The sequence below is a fragment of the Necator americanus genome, chromosome X (assembly GCF_031761385.1).
Source record: "Necator americanus strain Aroian chromosome X, whole genome shotgun sequence".
Classification (NCBI taxonomy): domain Eukaryota; kingdom Metazoa; phylum Nematoda; class Chromadorea; order Rhabditida; family Ancylostomatidae; genus Necator; species Necator americanus.
Genome location: NC_087376.1, coordinates 5,608,978 through 5,626,687, shown reverse-complemented (window position 1 = coordinate 5,626,687; position 17,710 = coordinate 5,608,978). Strand labels below are relative to the sequence as shown.

The window sequence follows — 17,710 nt, the reverse complement described above, 5'->3', positions numbered from 1 at the left end:
GATACCTACGCTAAGATGTCGGGAGAGATCGACAAATTTAAGAACTACAATAGTTATAAAGGTAACTACACAATTTCAAATACCCGCAATGAGTACCTTAGGAAATGGAAACAAACTTTATTTGTGTGATTTTTTTTTCTAATTTCATAGACAGCATATTCCTACGATTTTCTTTCACTTTTACGGACGAGATATATATCCCATGTTTTCACTTTTGCCATTTCACTCTTACATTTCACTATTCTATTACTACCCGTATGCTTGTATTATGAAAGAATCCAGCTCACAGAGTGCACTTTCTGGATTTCATTCAGCAATGTGCAACGTTTAGTCTGAGCAACGAGTTCGAGTACTGCACATAGAGAAATCGGATCTGTTCACACACGTGCGCAAACGTATTGTCAAGAATGTATTGAATTTCAACTTTTTTCCAGATTCGTGTATCAAAAGAGAGTTTTGAATGGAGGAAAGGAAGCTTTGCGAGACTTTGAAGGGAATATTGAGGTTAGTGGGCATTTCCCTTCAAGGGCCTCAAGGTTTCGAAAAAAAAAAACGGTGCGACCTTCTGTGCATCATTGAATATTGAAGGAAGGAACAGAGAGGATTTTTCCCAGGAGTTTTTCTATCCACAGCAAAGTATGTAACGGTTTTATTTGGTTTTAAAAAGTAGCAAAACTACTGACGTTAGTCGCTGATTCTTCATTTCAGAGTTTTTAGGTTTCATGACAGTATTTCTACATCCGAACATTGTGGATTCGCAGTGTTAGTAGTGCCACACAATGCTAAACGAAATGCTCCTGCTTAGCCGAGAGAGGATTCGTGAAAAGTGCGTCATTTTTTTCCAGGTTGTTCGACTTTCTTTAAAGGGCTAAAACACTAGTTTAACCAGTAGCTTGTGTAGATGGAAAGGGTTCGCTGTTAAATTCTTTCGGCTGTTTAGTTGTATTGTTCTGTACGGTAGATGGACATCTTGAACAGGTATGCTCCACTTTGTTCGATATATAGGGCAACTGCCCTGCTTACTCGCTCCGTGCCTTACATTCTGCCGTTGAGTCCTTATTATAATAGTCTAGATCAACTGCTTGTAAAGAAACAGCGGCCTTCCGACAAATTTATTACGAATTGTATCTGCAGAAATCCGCTATTTTAAATATCAATAGAAGATTATGCTCGGCCATTTCCCATTGTAAAAAAGCGGTGGAAAATGATCTCATTAATATAATAACCAGCCCGCACTTACAGCCAGGAGTAAGTTGATCACCCTGGAGCCACTGATTTAAAAGAGTTCCACCAAGCTAAAAGTGCAAAGGGAGTGACTTTCACTGGACAGTTGACCTCTTCGCTGCCGTGTCGGAATAAGTCAACGGCTAAACATAGGCCACGAAAGCAATTAAGCAGGCCAGTGATCAAGAATTGTCCTAAATCTAGATGTTTGTTAGTAATGTTTCTCAGTGGACTTCTTTAACGGCATCACCCCAGGAATCTAAGGTGGCACGGATTTCAGGTGGAGTATTCGTATACGGGATCGTAGATTATGGAGAGAAGGGTGATTTCTTCCATTTCTTTCTAATTGCCGTAAAAAACGGCCCTGACGATACGGCTTCGAGAGATCCGGCGTGCTATTTTCTACAACGACTTCGATTGGAGCGCGGCAGCCTTGTGCACGCGCCGCATCTTCCGGGGCGTTTTTTGCGGCACCCATATAAGAATACTCCAATGAAATCCGTACCACTTCAGATTCGTGGGGTGATGCCTTTAAACCTTGGGGTATCGAAATTAAAGGGAAAATCCTGTGTTGGTTACTACAGTACTACATTTTGATCTGGATACCGTTGAATGCTATGTCACAGAGAAAAAAAATCAAATTTTAAGGCAATAAGACAATAATTTAATTTAGACAATAATTTAAGACAATATTATGCGTGTTTTAAGTTAAAAGATTGAACTATTAAACGGTTCGATCGAGCTGTAGATAAAAAATCTCAGTTGCGACCAGAAGAGGGCTCATAGGGGAAAGAAAAGGAGTCGCCTAACAAAAATCAGCGTATAAAGTTGGGGCAGCTTTCAGAAAGTATGAATGAATATTCAAATTGTACTTATAAAAATATGGGTATGTTTTTAATTGATCTACAAAGATCTTTCGAACTATTTATTTGGAGTGGTGGATTCTGTTTCGAAAAATCAGCCATTGTTATTGATATTTACGTGTTAGTTACTTACTGATAGCGATTAGCAGCATTCACTGTGTACAAAAATGCATGAGTTCCTATGGGTAGAGTATTTTGAGATGTCTAACTAACTGATAACTGTATCCTTCCGTCTCTGTTTATTTCATTTGTGCAATCCAGAAAATTGCCTTGACTTCTTTTAACTAATTTCACTGACTCAGTGTTTACTTATAAAGTTGCTTTCATGCTCTAGCCGGATCGATTTCCTCAGACGTACCAAAATTTCTGTGGCGTACATCAAGTAGCTTCCGCCATTCGCATGATGTGAAATTAATTGTCGGAATATTTTGCATATTGTTCAGCATGCGATGGAACAATGACGACGACAACATCTTGCTATTATTGATTGACCCAACTATACTGTATTTGCTTAGCGATGCTATGTCGGAGTATTTCTCCTTTAACTTCTTCCAAGCGAATGACTACATCACATTCGAATACATTATCTTTTCTTGGCGTGATTTACGATCGATTGTAGCTGGAATGTTGAGGAGAAATATGCTAAGCACGTGGAAACCGTGTTGATATTCCATGTAGGGCTTCAGTAGTCAGCTGAACAGTCATACATCGTTTTTATTATTCTGTGCACCAGAAATCGTTTCATTACATCTGCAAATCTTTCATCTACCTATGGAATTGGCGAGTTAATTTTTTCTAAACTCAACCTTTGCAAGATAAGCAAGCAGTGTCTGTGTGCTATTGTTTACACGCAATGTTTTCCTCCATCGTTGGTTATTTTGCTCTGTCGATAAGTGCTTTTACGTGGAGCAGATATCATGCCTAACTCAATGGTCACATAAGCTACTTGTTCAGTGATGTGAAGCATATTGCAGGTCTTAGAAAAAACTTGAATGAGTTATCAGCCTGGAATTCTAAGCGGAAGAAAAATATATTGGTGTCCAGATGGAGGAGGTGATTTTTGTTCTTAGCGTTTACAGTCTTTAGCTGTTATTTTAACAATGGTAGTTTGAAGAAAGTTTTTATTATTCATCTCCAGAAAAAGAGATAAAGTCGTTGATGGATTGCGAGGATTAGAAATTCTTGAACTGATTTGTATTTGTTGTTCAAATGCTGTGGAAAAATTGCTTAATAATCTAAGAAAGAGTAATCAAAGATCAAAAGATTATGATTGTCAGGAAGCGTATTTTATTAACATTGAGAATTATATGCGCATATCAGAATGAAAAAAAATTTTGCAAGGAAGTAATCCGAGTTTAAGAATGTTCGATTTTGAGAACAAATAATTCCTGTTTTCTACGTCAAAATATAAATCAGAAAGGTCCAGAACTATTGCACATTTCGCATGACTCTGACAGGATGCGTTTGTTTGCAACAATACGTATGTAGTAATTTTTGAAGCAAGAGTACTTACTAATGAAGAATTTTTGTCAACATTTGCAACAATTCCTTGGAAATTTTCATTAAAGAAAATTTCAATGAAATTAGAGTACCTTGCTATCGAGAAAGTACATATTTGATCTTTTCTTTCCGAAACGACTCGTTCCGACCTGAGGAAAGTTCTTGAGTGTTACCTGAACATTTCATCGAAGATTTAAAAGAAGCTCCCCTGTCTTGAAGGATGTGGTTACGAAAGGAATAAATTGTTTTCTGTTGACACTTCTTTACAACTGGAATGAATAATTACTTTTGGGACAAAAACTTACTTTTGTGCTTCTCATCAAATGTTGACATCAGATTGAGGAACGGATGGAACTGTGAAGTCTGTGAATGTGTGCCTACGAAATGACATTGGTGCTCATGTGATTTTCCTTAGAAAATGAAAATAACGACCTAAACTCATACGGGACTCAAAAAAAAAAAAACACTTTCACATTCTTGTTCGTATGGTGTCGCCTTGAACTATGATCTGTACTACCAGCTGTGAAAAAACTGCTGTTGTGATGAACGTGTTCAAGAGAATTCTCTTCTTATCGATCTTAGCCACTCAACACTCCCACATAGATAAAAGTATGTAGTAATGTCAGCACGTTACAGTGTAACGTGAAATATTCACGGATTGGCTCGTAACGATTATTTTTTCGTGCTTAGAAATTGACCGCTTTACGATTTTACTGAGCTTGAGTCTAATTTCCAAACGTAAACATATTTAATGTGAAGTTACAGGCGTGAAAAACACAGAAAAAAAAATCTTTTAAAGGCAGCGTATCACGAAACTGACAATGCTAAGATCTCTGTGGGCAAACATGGAGCTCGGGATGTAGACTGCGAGTATGAACGTGGTCTCGCTCAATTCCTGTAATCGTCCTGAAAAACGACGTGAGAAGCGGACTTAGATCCCACGAGGTACGTGAAAACGTGCAATCCTTGCGGACACGCCACATCCAGGAACGAGCGGTCGAAAATCAATGAAGTTCTCTCACCTTCCTAAAATCAATGAATAGACTTTTGAGGGAACCGGAGCTTGTACAAAGGTGGCGTGTTGTGAAGTATTTACAAAAAATCCAGAAAAAAAGACGCAGGAGTACATATTTCCCACGTCTTTTTTCCGGGTGATTAAGAAGAACTCAGTGGAGCCACACTTGTACTCGCAATCTACACCCCGAACCCTATATTTGCCCACATGGGACCCATCATCGTTTTGCGATACACTGCCTTTAAATGATATATTTATTTTGTAGTACATTGAGCCCAGTGGTAAGAGGTAACTTAGGCAGTAAGCGCACGAATTACACCTCTTAGTGATGTTATTTCTTTCAAAATGTTGGCTTTGTTCCTCTTCAATACAGGCTCCGAAAGGAAAATAAAAATAAAAATTCTGAATATTCAAAAAGTTAAAATTAAAAAATTTGACAACCGTACTATTTATTGAAAAGATGAAAAAATTTGCACTCTTTTTTCCGAAGACTTGTAGCTTAGTCCACGTTGATTATGAGTTCTTTCCCTATGCAGCCTTAAATCCTATCTTATAGACATTGTTGCTGTTGTTGTTCGCCTTAATGGGTTTACTAATGCTAGTCCATTGCGATTAGATTTTTTAGTGAAATTCAAGAAGATGCCTACAGTGCCGGGAAAATGCATCCATGCACCATCAAAAACCGATAAGATTTCGAGAATAATATCTTTAATATTTTGAGGTAATGACAATTGATCTGAAAGAGTATGAAATGCTGTAGTTTGGTAAATAATCATGGTCGACTTCCTTGTAAATCGTCAGTTATCCCCATTCAACTGGTGCTGAAATGTGTTCCTTAGCTAGTGATTTTCCCAAAAGTAAGCAAAAAAAACCTTAGAAGAAGCAGTGCAAAGAGGTTGTCTGTTCGAATACGTCTTCTGGATGATTAGAGCTTGAAAACTTGAAATAATAAGTTTTTATCCCAAAGACGTTTAGTAAGATGTGTTTTCTTAATTTTTATTACATAGTAGCTTTATTCAGTTATGGCTGGAAGGACTAAAATTTTTAAAAGAAGGGAAGAAATGTCTTCATGTGACCGTCTTTAATTGCTAGCAATCACAAACTATGGGAAAAATTTATTATTGTTGTTCCTTCAGTTAAATGATCTCGGCTTGAAATTATATATTATCACTAAGGAACCTTGTATGTCACTGATAATAAAAATCTAAAGAGTCAGCAACCCTGTTTTCTAAAGTTCATATGGGAAATGTGTAGGAATCATATTTTCCGTGCAAACTCTTTTCAACATCTTTTTTTTGTAAATTTCAGGTAATCTTCCGTATTGCCCATCTCCATCCGATCCAGATGAGTACGTCTACTGTTGCCAGTTTTTTACATTTGGTGAAACTTTTCCAAGTTGCTGTCGATTCCCCATATATACTGGTGTAGTCTATGCACTCACTATTTCTGCTGTCTTGTTATTCTTATGTGAGTTTTCGTTCCCAATTGTCTTTTCATTCACTTCTTTCAGCCTTATTTTTTTACTTTTTTAGTACTACTTTTCCTTTATTGCTGGTGCTGGCCAAGTAGCTTATTCAATACGAGAAGAAGAAGTCCACGTTATCGATCGAATGGTTCCTCCAAAGTGAATGATTCCTCATTATAACTTCAACAATAGCGAAGGAATAATAAACAATCTCGCCCATAATAAATTTTTGGTTGTGTTGGAAGATATTTGCCCTTAAGCACTGGTTCGATTAACCATCCCTACGAGGTTTCTATCATGTGAATTGTGATGAGTGATAAACGTCTGCTTATCTTGAGGTGCACACTACCCAAAATACTGAGGAAAAATTCGTTAATGATCCAAAGTTAACTCAGTTCCCTTTTAGACTTCGCGAATGATTCTTTTTTCTTTACACTGCAGATTTCCTCTACCAGTCCATTACCGATGTTTACTTAGAAATATTTATTCACATTTACAAGTCATGAACCGGTACTCAGTAACGACAAATCATATTTTTTCGGTATTTTTATTCAAAAACAGAAAGTTTGCCAAGGGACATTAGTGAATTGTTCGGACTGGGCATTTATTTTGCTCTTCGTTTTCAGGAACGTCTGGTTTTGATTCCTAAAGACAGCGGACTCTAAGAGGAAACGAGGAGTGGAATTTGTACTAGGTAGTGTTAGCAATAATATGGAAATAATCTCATTTATTAGAATACGTAAATTTAATTTTTTTAAAAAATAATGTTACGTTATTTGTCTTAAGCGAACCACGGCACAACCTCTCAGTCACCTTTTCTCCCTCTCTTTCTTTCTCTCTGTCTGGTTTATTTCAATAAGCAGAAAAGGAATTATTCTTTCTGAAACTTGTAGGAACGAATATAAAACCAGCTTAACAATTACAAGAATTCCCAATAATGTAGTTATAGGGTGTGGCGACAGTTCTTCATAGAGAAGAAATTTTCCTAGCAACTCCCTTTAACTATTTTTTACTTGTTATAAACATATTAGTGTTGGTCAAAGGAATGGCGTAGGAAAAATAGATACAAAATATTATAATAAGATTTTCAAATAAAAAAATTGAGATAGTATTGAGAATTTCAGACTGAAAATAAAGCTTCCCCAGCAGCTCAGGTGCTCTACGTCTATGTAATTTTTAGATCAAAACTTTTCCATTATTTCTTTTCGGTGAGGTATTGAAGCAAGGATTTATGTTCGCTGTTTATTTTTTTTTTAAATTTGTTATGTAATGTTTATAAAAAGTTATGGAATGAAAAGCAAAACACCAAGGATAAGAAAGTATTTAAAATTTTTCGAAAACAAAGAGAATTATGTGCGAAAATAATGAAAATTAAATTATTATTTCTTCTTTGTTAACCAAGAGTTAGTAGTGGTGCCCACATATTTATCAGTTCATTACCTTTGCTTGTGAAACGTTCTTTAACGTAAAAAAAAAAACTGAGTGTGCAAATGTTTGTACGTTTGTGTTATTCATCGTTAGTTCAAACTATGTATGTCAACTTTGTGCTTACTTTTTAAACTTATTTGCTCTCACGAACTTTTCTTTCGCCTTAATCTTCTCGAATGCCTCGTTTTTACTAAAGAACCGTGACATCTTTGAATCATTAGGATCTTTTCTTGTGCCTTTCACCTTTCGTAATGGAAATAATACCATTAACGTGTCATTTCTTCCGAAAAGCTTCTACATCACAAAATTGCATTCATAATTGTAAACAAAACTACTAATTACACTTTAATAATGTCATAAACACATTTCCTTTTGATATTTTCTAATTTTATTCTCGCCCGAAGTAAAACATTTCAAAATGAAAGCAAAAAAAAAGCATGTTAAAAATTTACGCCTTCTCCTATTCTCTTGTATAAGTTCTGAATAAAAGCTTGAAAAAAGAGGAATGAAGCTTATTCAAAGGATTTCTCAGCCGCTACTCCTTCCACTCAGGAATATCTGCAGCAGGAGCTAGGAATATGCACATGATATTTGAGACATTTTCAACAACAACCCCATTCAAGTGTTTTTTCAGCAACAATCCTTTCGTTCGCTCGTCACTTCATTCTACATGTGAGCATTTAAAATACAATGGTTTGACCTAGATTGGACATGATCTCGCTATTTTTCTCTTTTTTTTTTCACTGCTGAAGCAAAGCGATTTCAAGAAAACCTTTCCGATTCAATATTTCTGGAAGATCCCACGTATGCGTTTGCCAAGGGCAAAGAGACTGAGCTTGTGACAATAACATTCTATCCTGTGGAAATTTTTGAGTAGTAAGTAGAAGCAATCATAGATCGGTCCACTTTCATTTTTTTAAACATAAAATACATCTTTAGAACGGTTATCAAATAAATCATAGCACATCGATAGTTGCTTCTATTTATTTTTCTTTATTCTTTTTTTTTTGGAAAATTTTTTGCAAGTGCTATAAAAATATCAAGGAAGAATAGGACAGTTACAAATCAATATCACAATCCGTAGCGCCAGAGTTAGCGGCAGTGCTAAATACACAATTATAAGTTCTTATAGGTTCTAGAAACTTTTGATCTACACGTATTTCATAAGTGTAGGGTGATTACAAAACTCGTTTAAATCGAGTAGATTTCATCAAGAATTCAAAGTTTTATGTTTTATTTACTTATTTACCCAACTACTAAGTTTACATAACCATCATAGTATGTAGTCACATATTAATGCAAATTTTTTCAAATGCCAAAATAATGACAAAAATGATATTATGAAGGAAACCTCTCTGCCCATTTTGATGTTTATTTCTTAGATTTTGGAATGTTCGCCGTTGCTGTTTCTCTTATTTGTTTATTTTCCACATTTAACAAACCTTAGAGGAAAGTAAATATTGGTGAATCAATATTTATGTCGATGTGATAATTTGCAAAACTCCACTTCCTTTAATTTATATTTTTACTAATTTATCTCTATGTCTTATGTTTTAATCATTAATAAATAATCATCAATATAATAAATAATCTTTGCTAATAACGTTGGAAGAAGCTCATGATCTATTTAGATATATATCGTTGCATTTTTTGCTTTTTGTTTGACCTACCACAACCATTCCGTCCATGGTCTCAGTTGTGATTTCATTGTTTCTCGGTCTTACTTTACTCAATTTTCGCTTTTTTTTTCTTCTTACTATTTTTTTAGGTTTTTTCCGTTCATAGAAAAATACACCCTTCTGTGGTTGTTATTAGATTTGAGAATTTAATAATAAGATTCAAAGAAGTCTCCATATTTTTCCCATCAACTCCTTCGAATGTTCGTTGACATAGCCTCTTTTACTGACCTCCCCTGATTTGTTTGCTTTCTTTTGCCAATAAACTCATTACGAACAGTTCACTGTTTGCTTAGGATTCGCTTGCAACTTCGTTTCAGTGTACTTTTGTTCTTAACATTGCGAATCCACATTTGAACTCATTTTCCCAGAAAGAAAAGGAATTACTTTTTTCTTCTCTAAATTTTTCCGTCCTTTTTGTCTTTTTTGTGTTTTTGAAATTTTTTTCCGTTTGTTTACGTTTCCGATTTCGTCTACTTCTGTTTTATATGGCGTTTTTCTACAAACAACGATAAGACATTCAGTGTAGTCTGGATAATTATTTGCCCTGTAAGTACCCGTCAATTAGAGATTATCATAAACACGCTATCATTTGTAATGGTTAGATTCTATTGCTATTTTGTCATTCGTTAGTGACGCATCTGTTCAGTTTCTGAGCAGAAACTATCCTGAAATTTCTATTTGCTCTATTTTCAAAGGCTTGTTCCAGAGCTAGAGAATTAGCTTGGAATTAATTTCACTTATCTATCGAAGAAATTTCTTGGGCTTATTACGTTATCAGATGCTATGCATTTACTGCCTGCTTTGTCCAATATGACATGTTTCGCTCACTTTTGTGTAAGTAATATGCCATGAAATGATGGATAATATTTTAGTAATAAGGAATAATAATAGTTATACAGGCAGAAAAACTCGAAAAAACAACAAAAAAAAAACTAAAAATGGGTCCGCTAGGAGTCAGTCATCGACTAAGATAAAGTCGTCGCTTTGTCTTCTACTGAATATCGAGAGAATGTTTACATGCGCATTTTCACTAGAAATTACCAAATTATCCAAACATTTCTCTGTATTGATCATATTGATGAGCCATTGATTATGTATCATACTCTCTGATCTATTCTACCAAAGCGTCCATTTTTACAATTAATTTCAGGAAATTCAGAATATTATATCGTGAAACAAATCCACACGGAGACAACAGCTGTTCTCCATGTGTTGGTGGCAATAAGCCTACTTTTTTACTTTTAAGGAGAACTTTTGCGTCATTATTTCAAGCACTTGGCATAAAATTTTCCTCATTTAAGTAATGACTCTTTGCATCAATTCATCAGCTATTTGTCCTTTTTTTCTTTACCTTTTTGCCCTCACAGATGCACAAACAAGTTATCTGTCAATTATTTCCGTCATAGTTTCAACAAGATTGAAGTTTATATAACAAGATTTCGACTTTGTAAATGATTCGACTTCGTTTTTTTTTTTTTTGGAAGAGTTGGTATTTTGAGTGATTCTATGCTCAATATATTAGAAACTGAGGCTAATTCGATCAGATTAACTGTCTGCGTATTAACTTTATTAGTATGTGATGTTAAATCCTTTGTGGTACAATTGATGATGTATGCACCATTTCTTACACACCCATTTGTAAAGTGCTGGTTTGTCTAGTGGTAAGTTTCTTTTTTTTTATTCTTTAGAAACACTTCACCAGAATCTTTAATTTATTTCGTGTGTATCTACGGCACTAAGCATCTTCACCTAAAAAATCTCTGTTATTCCATCAACAGCTAACGTTTTAAGGATAATGAAAGGAAAAGAGAATTGAAAATGCAAAAAAATTCCAATTATTTGATAACAATACCCAAGGGATTTTTTCTTTCATTTTTGAAGTGCTACCCTGTGCGTCTACTAAATTGCTAGTAGCTTCTTGTTCTAAAGCTCCTTTCAAAAAATTGAGTATCAGTTGTTTTGGATTGTTGGCGTGTCTACTGGAAATTCATAATCCACCTACGAGAACAATAGCTTCTTATTGTTTTCGTAGGTGAGGGAATTATTTTGCGGATAATACTCTCTCTTTGATATGATATCATTCCTATTGTCGACAAAAATTACTTTTTTAGTGAAATTCTAGGGAGCAACATTGTTCTGGATGTGTTTCTCGCTGGGAATGTGATCCAACACAACAGTAGTTACTGGAAAATCACACGTAAGTTCACGTTTACAATAATGCTATTAAATGTCTGCAGGACAAAGTTTATTCGAGCCATTCTCGTCTCCTTATTGTTTTGACTGAGAAAAACTACTACTCTTGGAATGAAAAGAAAGGAAAGTATTCCTGAAGAGAAAATTCTGATAATTTGGAGGTTTTCTTCGAAACGGTTCCTACATTATATTTCTTCCAAGAGTTTCGTTTTCATAACTTGAAGATATGGATTGTGGAAGGCGTGAACTTTTCTTATAAGCAAAGCATAACATTTTTTTCTTTTTTTTTCGTTTTTTCTTTTGCGTTACTTCCTTTCATTCTGTATAAAAAATCCTAATCCAATAAATTTTATTCCTGGGAATGGAACAATTTATGTGATTGAAACTCTGTCTGGCACTATACGAAGACAAAATAAATAGACGTAGAAATAAATAAATCGAAATAGACCGCCAAAGAGACGTCTGCTGTGAAAAAGTTCCATTGTTTGTTGATTTTCTGTGTTGAAGGTCATTCTGAGCCACGTAACTTTAAACATCTGCTTCTGCGCTGTGATTTAAGGAAAGGGCAGGATTTGCGCTGAAGGTCAAGAAGCTTAGAGGATTTCCTTTTACCCCTTAGATACCACTTTATTCCGATGACATCACTAATGTGGACTCATAAGTCCATAGTTTGTTCAAATCTGTTCGTTCTATCCTTTATATTTGATCCATCGTTTCGTGCCACAATCCTTTGCTGTACTCTTTGCTAACTTTACTGATATTTTACTTGATAACTTTGGTCGTGAACTACTTTAAAATCTGAAGACCAACTGTTCCTTTATAATTAATTCGAAGCAACTGTTTTCTCATTCCTATCAGATTTCTCTGCCCTTCACTATTTTAACTATTTTAACGTGCGTTTCATATGAACAACTGTTTGCGGGAATTAATGAGGATATTGGTACCACTCTACAGAGTTTTTTTCAAAGCCTCATGGTAATCAATCAATAAATAAATTCATTTTTAACGGATACGGTGATTTTAAGTTATATATCTAGAATAAGCAGGTTATCTAAATAGGATAAAAATCACCTAAAAGGACGTCCGCTCACAATTTGCTTCTTTTATCCCGATGCTAATACCGGAACTAAATATTGTCATTGTGGAAAACAATATTTTCTTGTTTGTCAGCTGTGGAAATAATGTAGTGAGGACGTCTGGAAGATGCATTCACACCATCCATCTCATCAGGACCGCCTGTAGGTATCAGTAGTTCACGTAACGTGATGATTTCAGTGTTCCTATTAATTTATATTGTATCTGGAGATACTCTCAGATTTGCTTCGTTCTTTAGTAATTCTTCAAGTTTTTGCACAGAAATTAAGGACCCCTAAAACGAAGTAAGGGAAGGACACTATATTGAATTTTTACAATTATATTTTTATTGTGTTGCTAGTTGTTGATGAAAACAAAAAAAAAAACATTGTCTTTTATGCTCGGTCGTTCACGTAATAATTAAATAGTTCAGAAAACTTCGATGCACAGAAGAAATAGGTCTTGTTTCCAAATAAACAGAAACTCACTCGTCAAACCCCCGCTCACATTATTTATTGCATTTGGCATCATCAGCTGGTTGGCTTTACACAGTGCTGCCTTTGTTTTAAAAAAAGTGCTTCTATTTTCTTTCGAAAAGTCGAAAGGAAGTGGATTCTTTGGAATGAACTAATATTAATGCATATACGAATAAGGAAAGTGGCAAGTGTTGTTATTATTAGCAAAAAAGCGAACTAAATCCAGATTTAGAATCATTGTGTGCTCTGGATTTTGAAGATTATCGTATCATTAACTGGAAATTCTCTCGTTTCTCATTGTTACTCTACCTAATTGAGCTCAGTTATCCTTGAATTTGTAGTAATATTCTTCGTAACTCTTCTATTTCCCTCTATTCCTTCTCATTTGTGATCGAGTAGAAGAATTCCCATAAAACTTCTATCTATTTTAAAAGATAACGGATTTGTCCGTAGTAATCTTAGTGTAACGGACGTAAAATTTACTAAAACTTTGGGAAAATGTCCTACTACGATTATCAACACATGGTCGAATTTTGCTGGAATAGAAAAATGAATCGTCGTCTGGATTCATTTATGTGGTGGTCTCCATTCTCGTATAAAGATCGTAAGTTATTTTTAAGATAGGAAAAAAATCTTAAATGTAATGGAATAACCTCTTTCAATTCTAAATTTTGTGATTGTTTTTGCTTGTTGATTAAAAAACCCTAATCGCATGTAGCTGTCTCAGCAAAACTTTTATCAGTAAGTGTGACATGCCCCCAAAAATAGCATTCATCTTACATCCATTTTTTTCAATATAGTTGTCACAATTATCTAAAAGTATTTCTCATTTTATGAGGAATAATATTCATTTATCAAGACAGATATTCATATTTTGTCATGAATGTCCACAAATAAGAGCACAATATGTTATATTTCATATCATTACTATTATTTTGTGTTTATTTTATTTTATTCATCTTATATCTTTATATTTATTATTATATACTATTTTTTATTTTGGTTTTAATTCTTATTGATATATATTTATTATTTATTTATACATATTTATTTATTGATATTTTACTTTCTTGGGAACAACTGTTCAACAATACATATGCATGGTCACCATAACTCTAAACTCAAATTCTGCTTTTTTTTAAAAATACAATTTCGAATTTTCAACAAAATGGCACCTTTATTGGTTTTCCACATTTGTCGTGAGTACTACTTCGAATCCTTCCAACCACCAAAAACTTAATTTGAGTTTGAGAAAAAAAAACGAAAACATTTTTTGCATGGAAATAAAAGATGCTGACGATTTATTATGCATGATAACTGCATTAGACTGCAACTTTATTTATAGTGCGTATTTTGTGAATTTTTGAAATTTTTTGATTTTTGATTTGATTTTTCCTGCACTTTTTTTGAAATTTCTAAATCTTTTCTTGCAAAACAAAATCATCGAGTAATGGTGAATAAATTCCCAGCTATATGTTATTAATATAGGTATATAAAATAATAATGGAGTCTAATAACAGTAGTCAGAAATATCAACGATGCACAAAAAAAAAGCTGTTTTAAAATTTTTCATTTAAAATTTTCGAAATTTTTAATTTTTTGAATTTAAATTTTAAATTTTAATTTTTTTTAAATTCATTCTTAATTTTTTTTGTTTTTGTTTTGCAATATTTAAGTTTTTCTCGCACGTTGCTAGCTATATTTTTAACTAAGGCGGCAATAAATACCAACTGATTTTTACAATATTTTACTGTTTGTATACGGTAAACTCAAGTTCGAGTGAATCGAGCATATGGTCCTCTGGATCTAGTTTCTCAGACAATTTGAGATGAAAAAAATTTCTACGAATGAAGTTAAACAGCAGTCATGTCCTCTCATAGATTCCTTGAAAATAAAATTCCCAGATGTGGAAGTTCCAGATATCTATATAGGATATGATATGTAGCAACCTATTAGTTATTCTTGGGACATATCTAATAAATCGGATTGTGTATTGTGATTCATGCGCGCTCAGCTTGTCAGAAATTCCAATCCTCACAAGGTTCTCATGTTTCGCATGTGAATTTCTCACTTTTTGCTGTGATTCGACACACGGTTGCTTCTTGAAATTTCGGATTTCCGTCTACGTATTCGCTTTTTTTCTCATCATTCTTTTTATTGCGTCATATTCGGTTACATTAAAGTGCAACAGTATTGTTTCTGGGATAAAAACGTCTTTTGAAACGACGAGAATTTCACAGTAATGGCCATAGTTTTGTCGAGAAGTTTTTCTCTACGAGATTACAAAATTGTTTTTGCAGTTAATTTTCCTATTTACCCGGCTCAGCTGTTCATGGACCTAATTATCCACCCAATACCCTCTCTTTATTCGTTCCCTACTGCTTCGCATATTCGCTTCAGTGTTTGCCAACACTTTGATATAGCTCATTTTAAATTGTTTATGGAGACCACATCCACAAAAAAAAATCCGAAAGTAGGAACTTGATATAATTAGTCTCATGACTACTGCTTGACTATGGTTTTCCTGCTAGCAATGATTTTACAAAAATTCTTTTATGAGGCCTAAATAAACAGCTTAAATATATCACAGGTGGACTGTTCTCGTCTGAATACGCAAAAGTATTTACGGAGTTATGGTAGAGGTTCAAATAAAGACTCACTGGTTATGATGGAATTTTTCACTTTTTTTCCAAATTTCGCTACACATCCGCCTAGCCTAGGAAATAAAGGATTGAATGTCCAACATCAGGAAAAGTTTGAAGTGCTCAGCGTGGGTTCAGAGGTCCACGAATCTATGGGATCTATAACTAAATCACTCGACGTTTTCTCACAAAATTAAGCATTATTGAAAGAAATGCTTAGAACTCTATTTCTTCTCTTTCGAAAGACTATTACAATAATTTTCTAGTTTTTTTTTTGGGCTTAAATGAGCTTTATTTTAGAGAAACTTATTTTAACAAATACCTTCACATATTTTTATTGGTCATCACTTGGTGCATTCCTTTCGTGCTTTTTTTAACACCTAGTAACGCTTCCAAACATTCTATGTACTAGTGTTTTTCGGAAAAATATCCAAATTTTCTCCGGACTTTATAGTGTCTTCTTAATTTTTTTTTCGCTTCGCAGAAAAACAAGGAGTTCCGAGGAGAGAAGTTGAAAGGAACCTCAATTTCTCGTCTTCAACATGCACGTCGTCATAATTTATTTTAATCTGCTAATTAGGACAACTGAGGCTTCAATCTACTCAATTTAAGGTTGAGTTTGAAAACCTCGAAACCGGCTGAATCGATATGGATTTGATGGGTTGTGACGAACTGCAGCTATGAGTGGAAAATTTCGTTAATAATCGGTTTACGAGCAGTTTTCTGGTTATCGCTAACAGTACCTGTCACAACTTATCGAAACGTAAGCAGCAGTGGGCTTATCAGGTCAAGCCATGAGAAACTCGCAGCCCTCGTTAGACTGGAGACTTCTTCCAGGCTGTTTCCTTCAGTATTTTCGAATTCTCTTCTGTTTCTTTACGGTTTTTTCCTAAGACATATGTAAGCAAATCTAACGCTATGAATAACTCTTGTTGTATCAAATGAATAGATTTTAGATTTCTAGATATTCGGTCGCTAGTGGGTGATTCTCACATTTAGCAGGTTGAGATCACATCCATTGATTGAAATTTCCAAATGTTGCCTCAGAACTGGTTAAGCTTAAAGAGTATTTGTTCACAATGCTTTGAATGTGTTCATGTTGAACCTTGTTAATCAATTTAAAATATGTTAAAATCAAAAATTGGTACATTTGTAAAGAAGAAGATCCTTAATTATTCCCGCATTGCGACATCTCCATAATGCAACATCAAATGGTTTTTTGCCGATACTTTTTCTAGCCGTGTTTTTCTGAAAATTGCTTTCTTCTCAAAAAATTTGGTGATTTTTCAACAAATTATGGTCGATTTGTTAGATATTGTATGAATAGGATGAGCTGAGCAGAATGTTGTTGTGTAATTTGTTAGATTTTTTGAACGTAACTTGCAAAACATGTAGATGAGTACGTTTTTTATGGGAACTGATCCAGAATTTATGCAAATGACTTAGGCCAGAACCCTCTCGCTCACAACGCACATTAAACTGAGAGTTCACCGGCCAACTGCTACATTTCTGGATACTATATTTACATTTTTTACATTTTTATTCTTTATATGCTACATTTTCTTGTTGCATGAGCAGAAATTATCTCTATGGTAAAAGTGCAGTTAAAGGATTGCATCTGAGGATTTGATATGTTTCAATAATCCTGAATTTTACTCCACTGAACTACTCAGAACTGGGTCTTACGACAAATCCTTTTAACTAAGGCGATTTTTATTTTTTACGTTTGGGTTTAATATTTGTTAGTGTTCAGTTTCTTGCGCAGTTAATTTTAAAACAAGCTAACACATGGAAGGCAGAAATGTTTGAAAAATCGTCCTTGACCGCTCCGGGGCAAGTCATCCAAGCAAGCGTGGAAGACAAACACCAGTCCCTTAGCGCACATCATGCAATCACGATCAGTGCACATAGTGCCCAGATTCCATATTCCATACATCTCATATCTTAAAATCCATAAATCCATTCGTAACCTCATCCGATTTCTGTCTAACCAATAACTATGTTTCAGTGTGTCTCGTTTTTCATTTCAAAGATATGTCCCAAGCTTTAGATATGTAGTTCTCATTAACACAAATTGTTATTATCGGTGGTTCTGAATAAAATAGAAATATATGAAAATACAGAGGTTAGAATTAAACAGATTTTCGTTCC

The 17,710-nt window shown here is 34.4% G+C and overlaps 1 protein-coding gene across 2 annotated transcripts; it reads left to right on the top strand.

The window, feature by feature from the left end:
- Positions 1 to 460: 460 nt before the first annotated feature.
- RB195_021562 (uncharacterized protein) lies at positions 461 to 11,948 on the top strand (the record flags this gene model as incomplete). Of its 2 annotated transcripts, XM_064208371.1 has the most annotated exons (8): positions 461 to 504; positions 718 to 749; positions 806 to 826; positions 5,911 to 6,069; positions 6,135 to 6,226; positions 6,719 to 6,761; positions 11,297 to 11,371; positions 11,875 to 11,948. In XM_064208371.1, the coding sequence occupies 8 exons, from the start codon at positions 461 to 463 to the stop codon at positions 11,946 to 11,948; spliced, it is 540 nt and encodes a 179-aa protein (XP_064064251.1). The 2 variants fall into 2 exon arrangements, with proteins under 2 accessions (XP_064064251.1, XP_064064252.1); XM_064208370.1 differs by lacking the exons at positions 461 to 504; positions 718 to 749; positions 806 to 826; ... (1 more) ...; positions 11,297 to 11,371; positions 11,875 to 11,948 and adding an exon at positions 3,080 to 3,140 and having other exon boundaries at positions 6,135 to 6,247.
- Between the last annotated feature and the right edge of the window lie 5,762 nt (positions 11,949 to 17,710).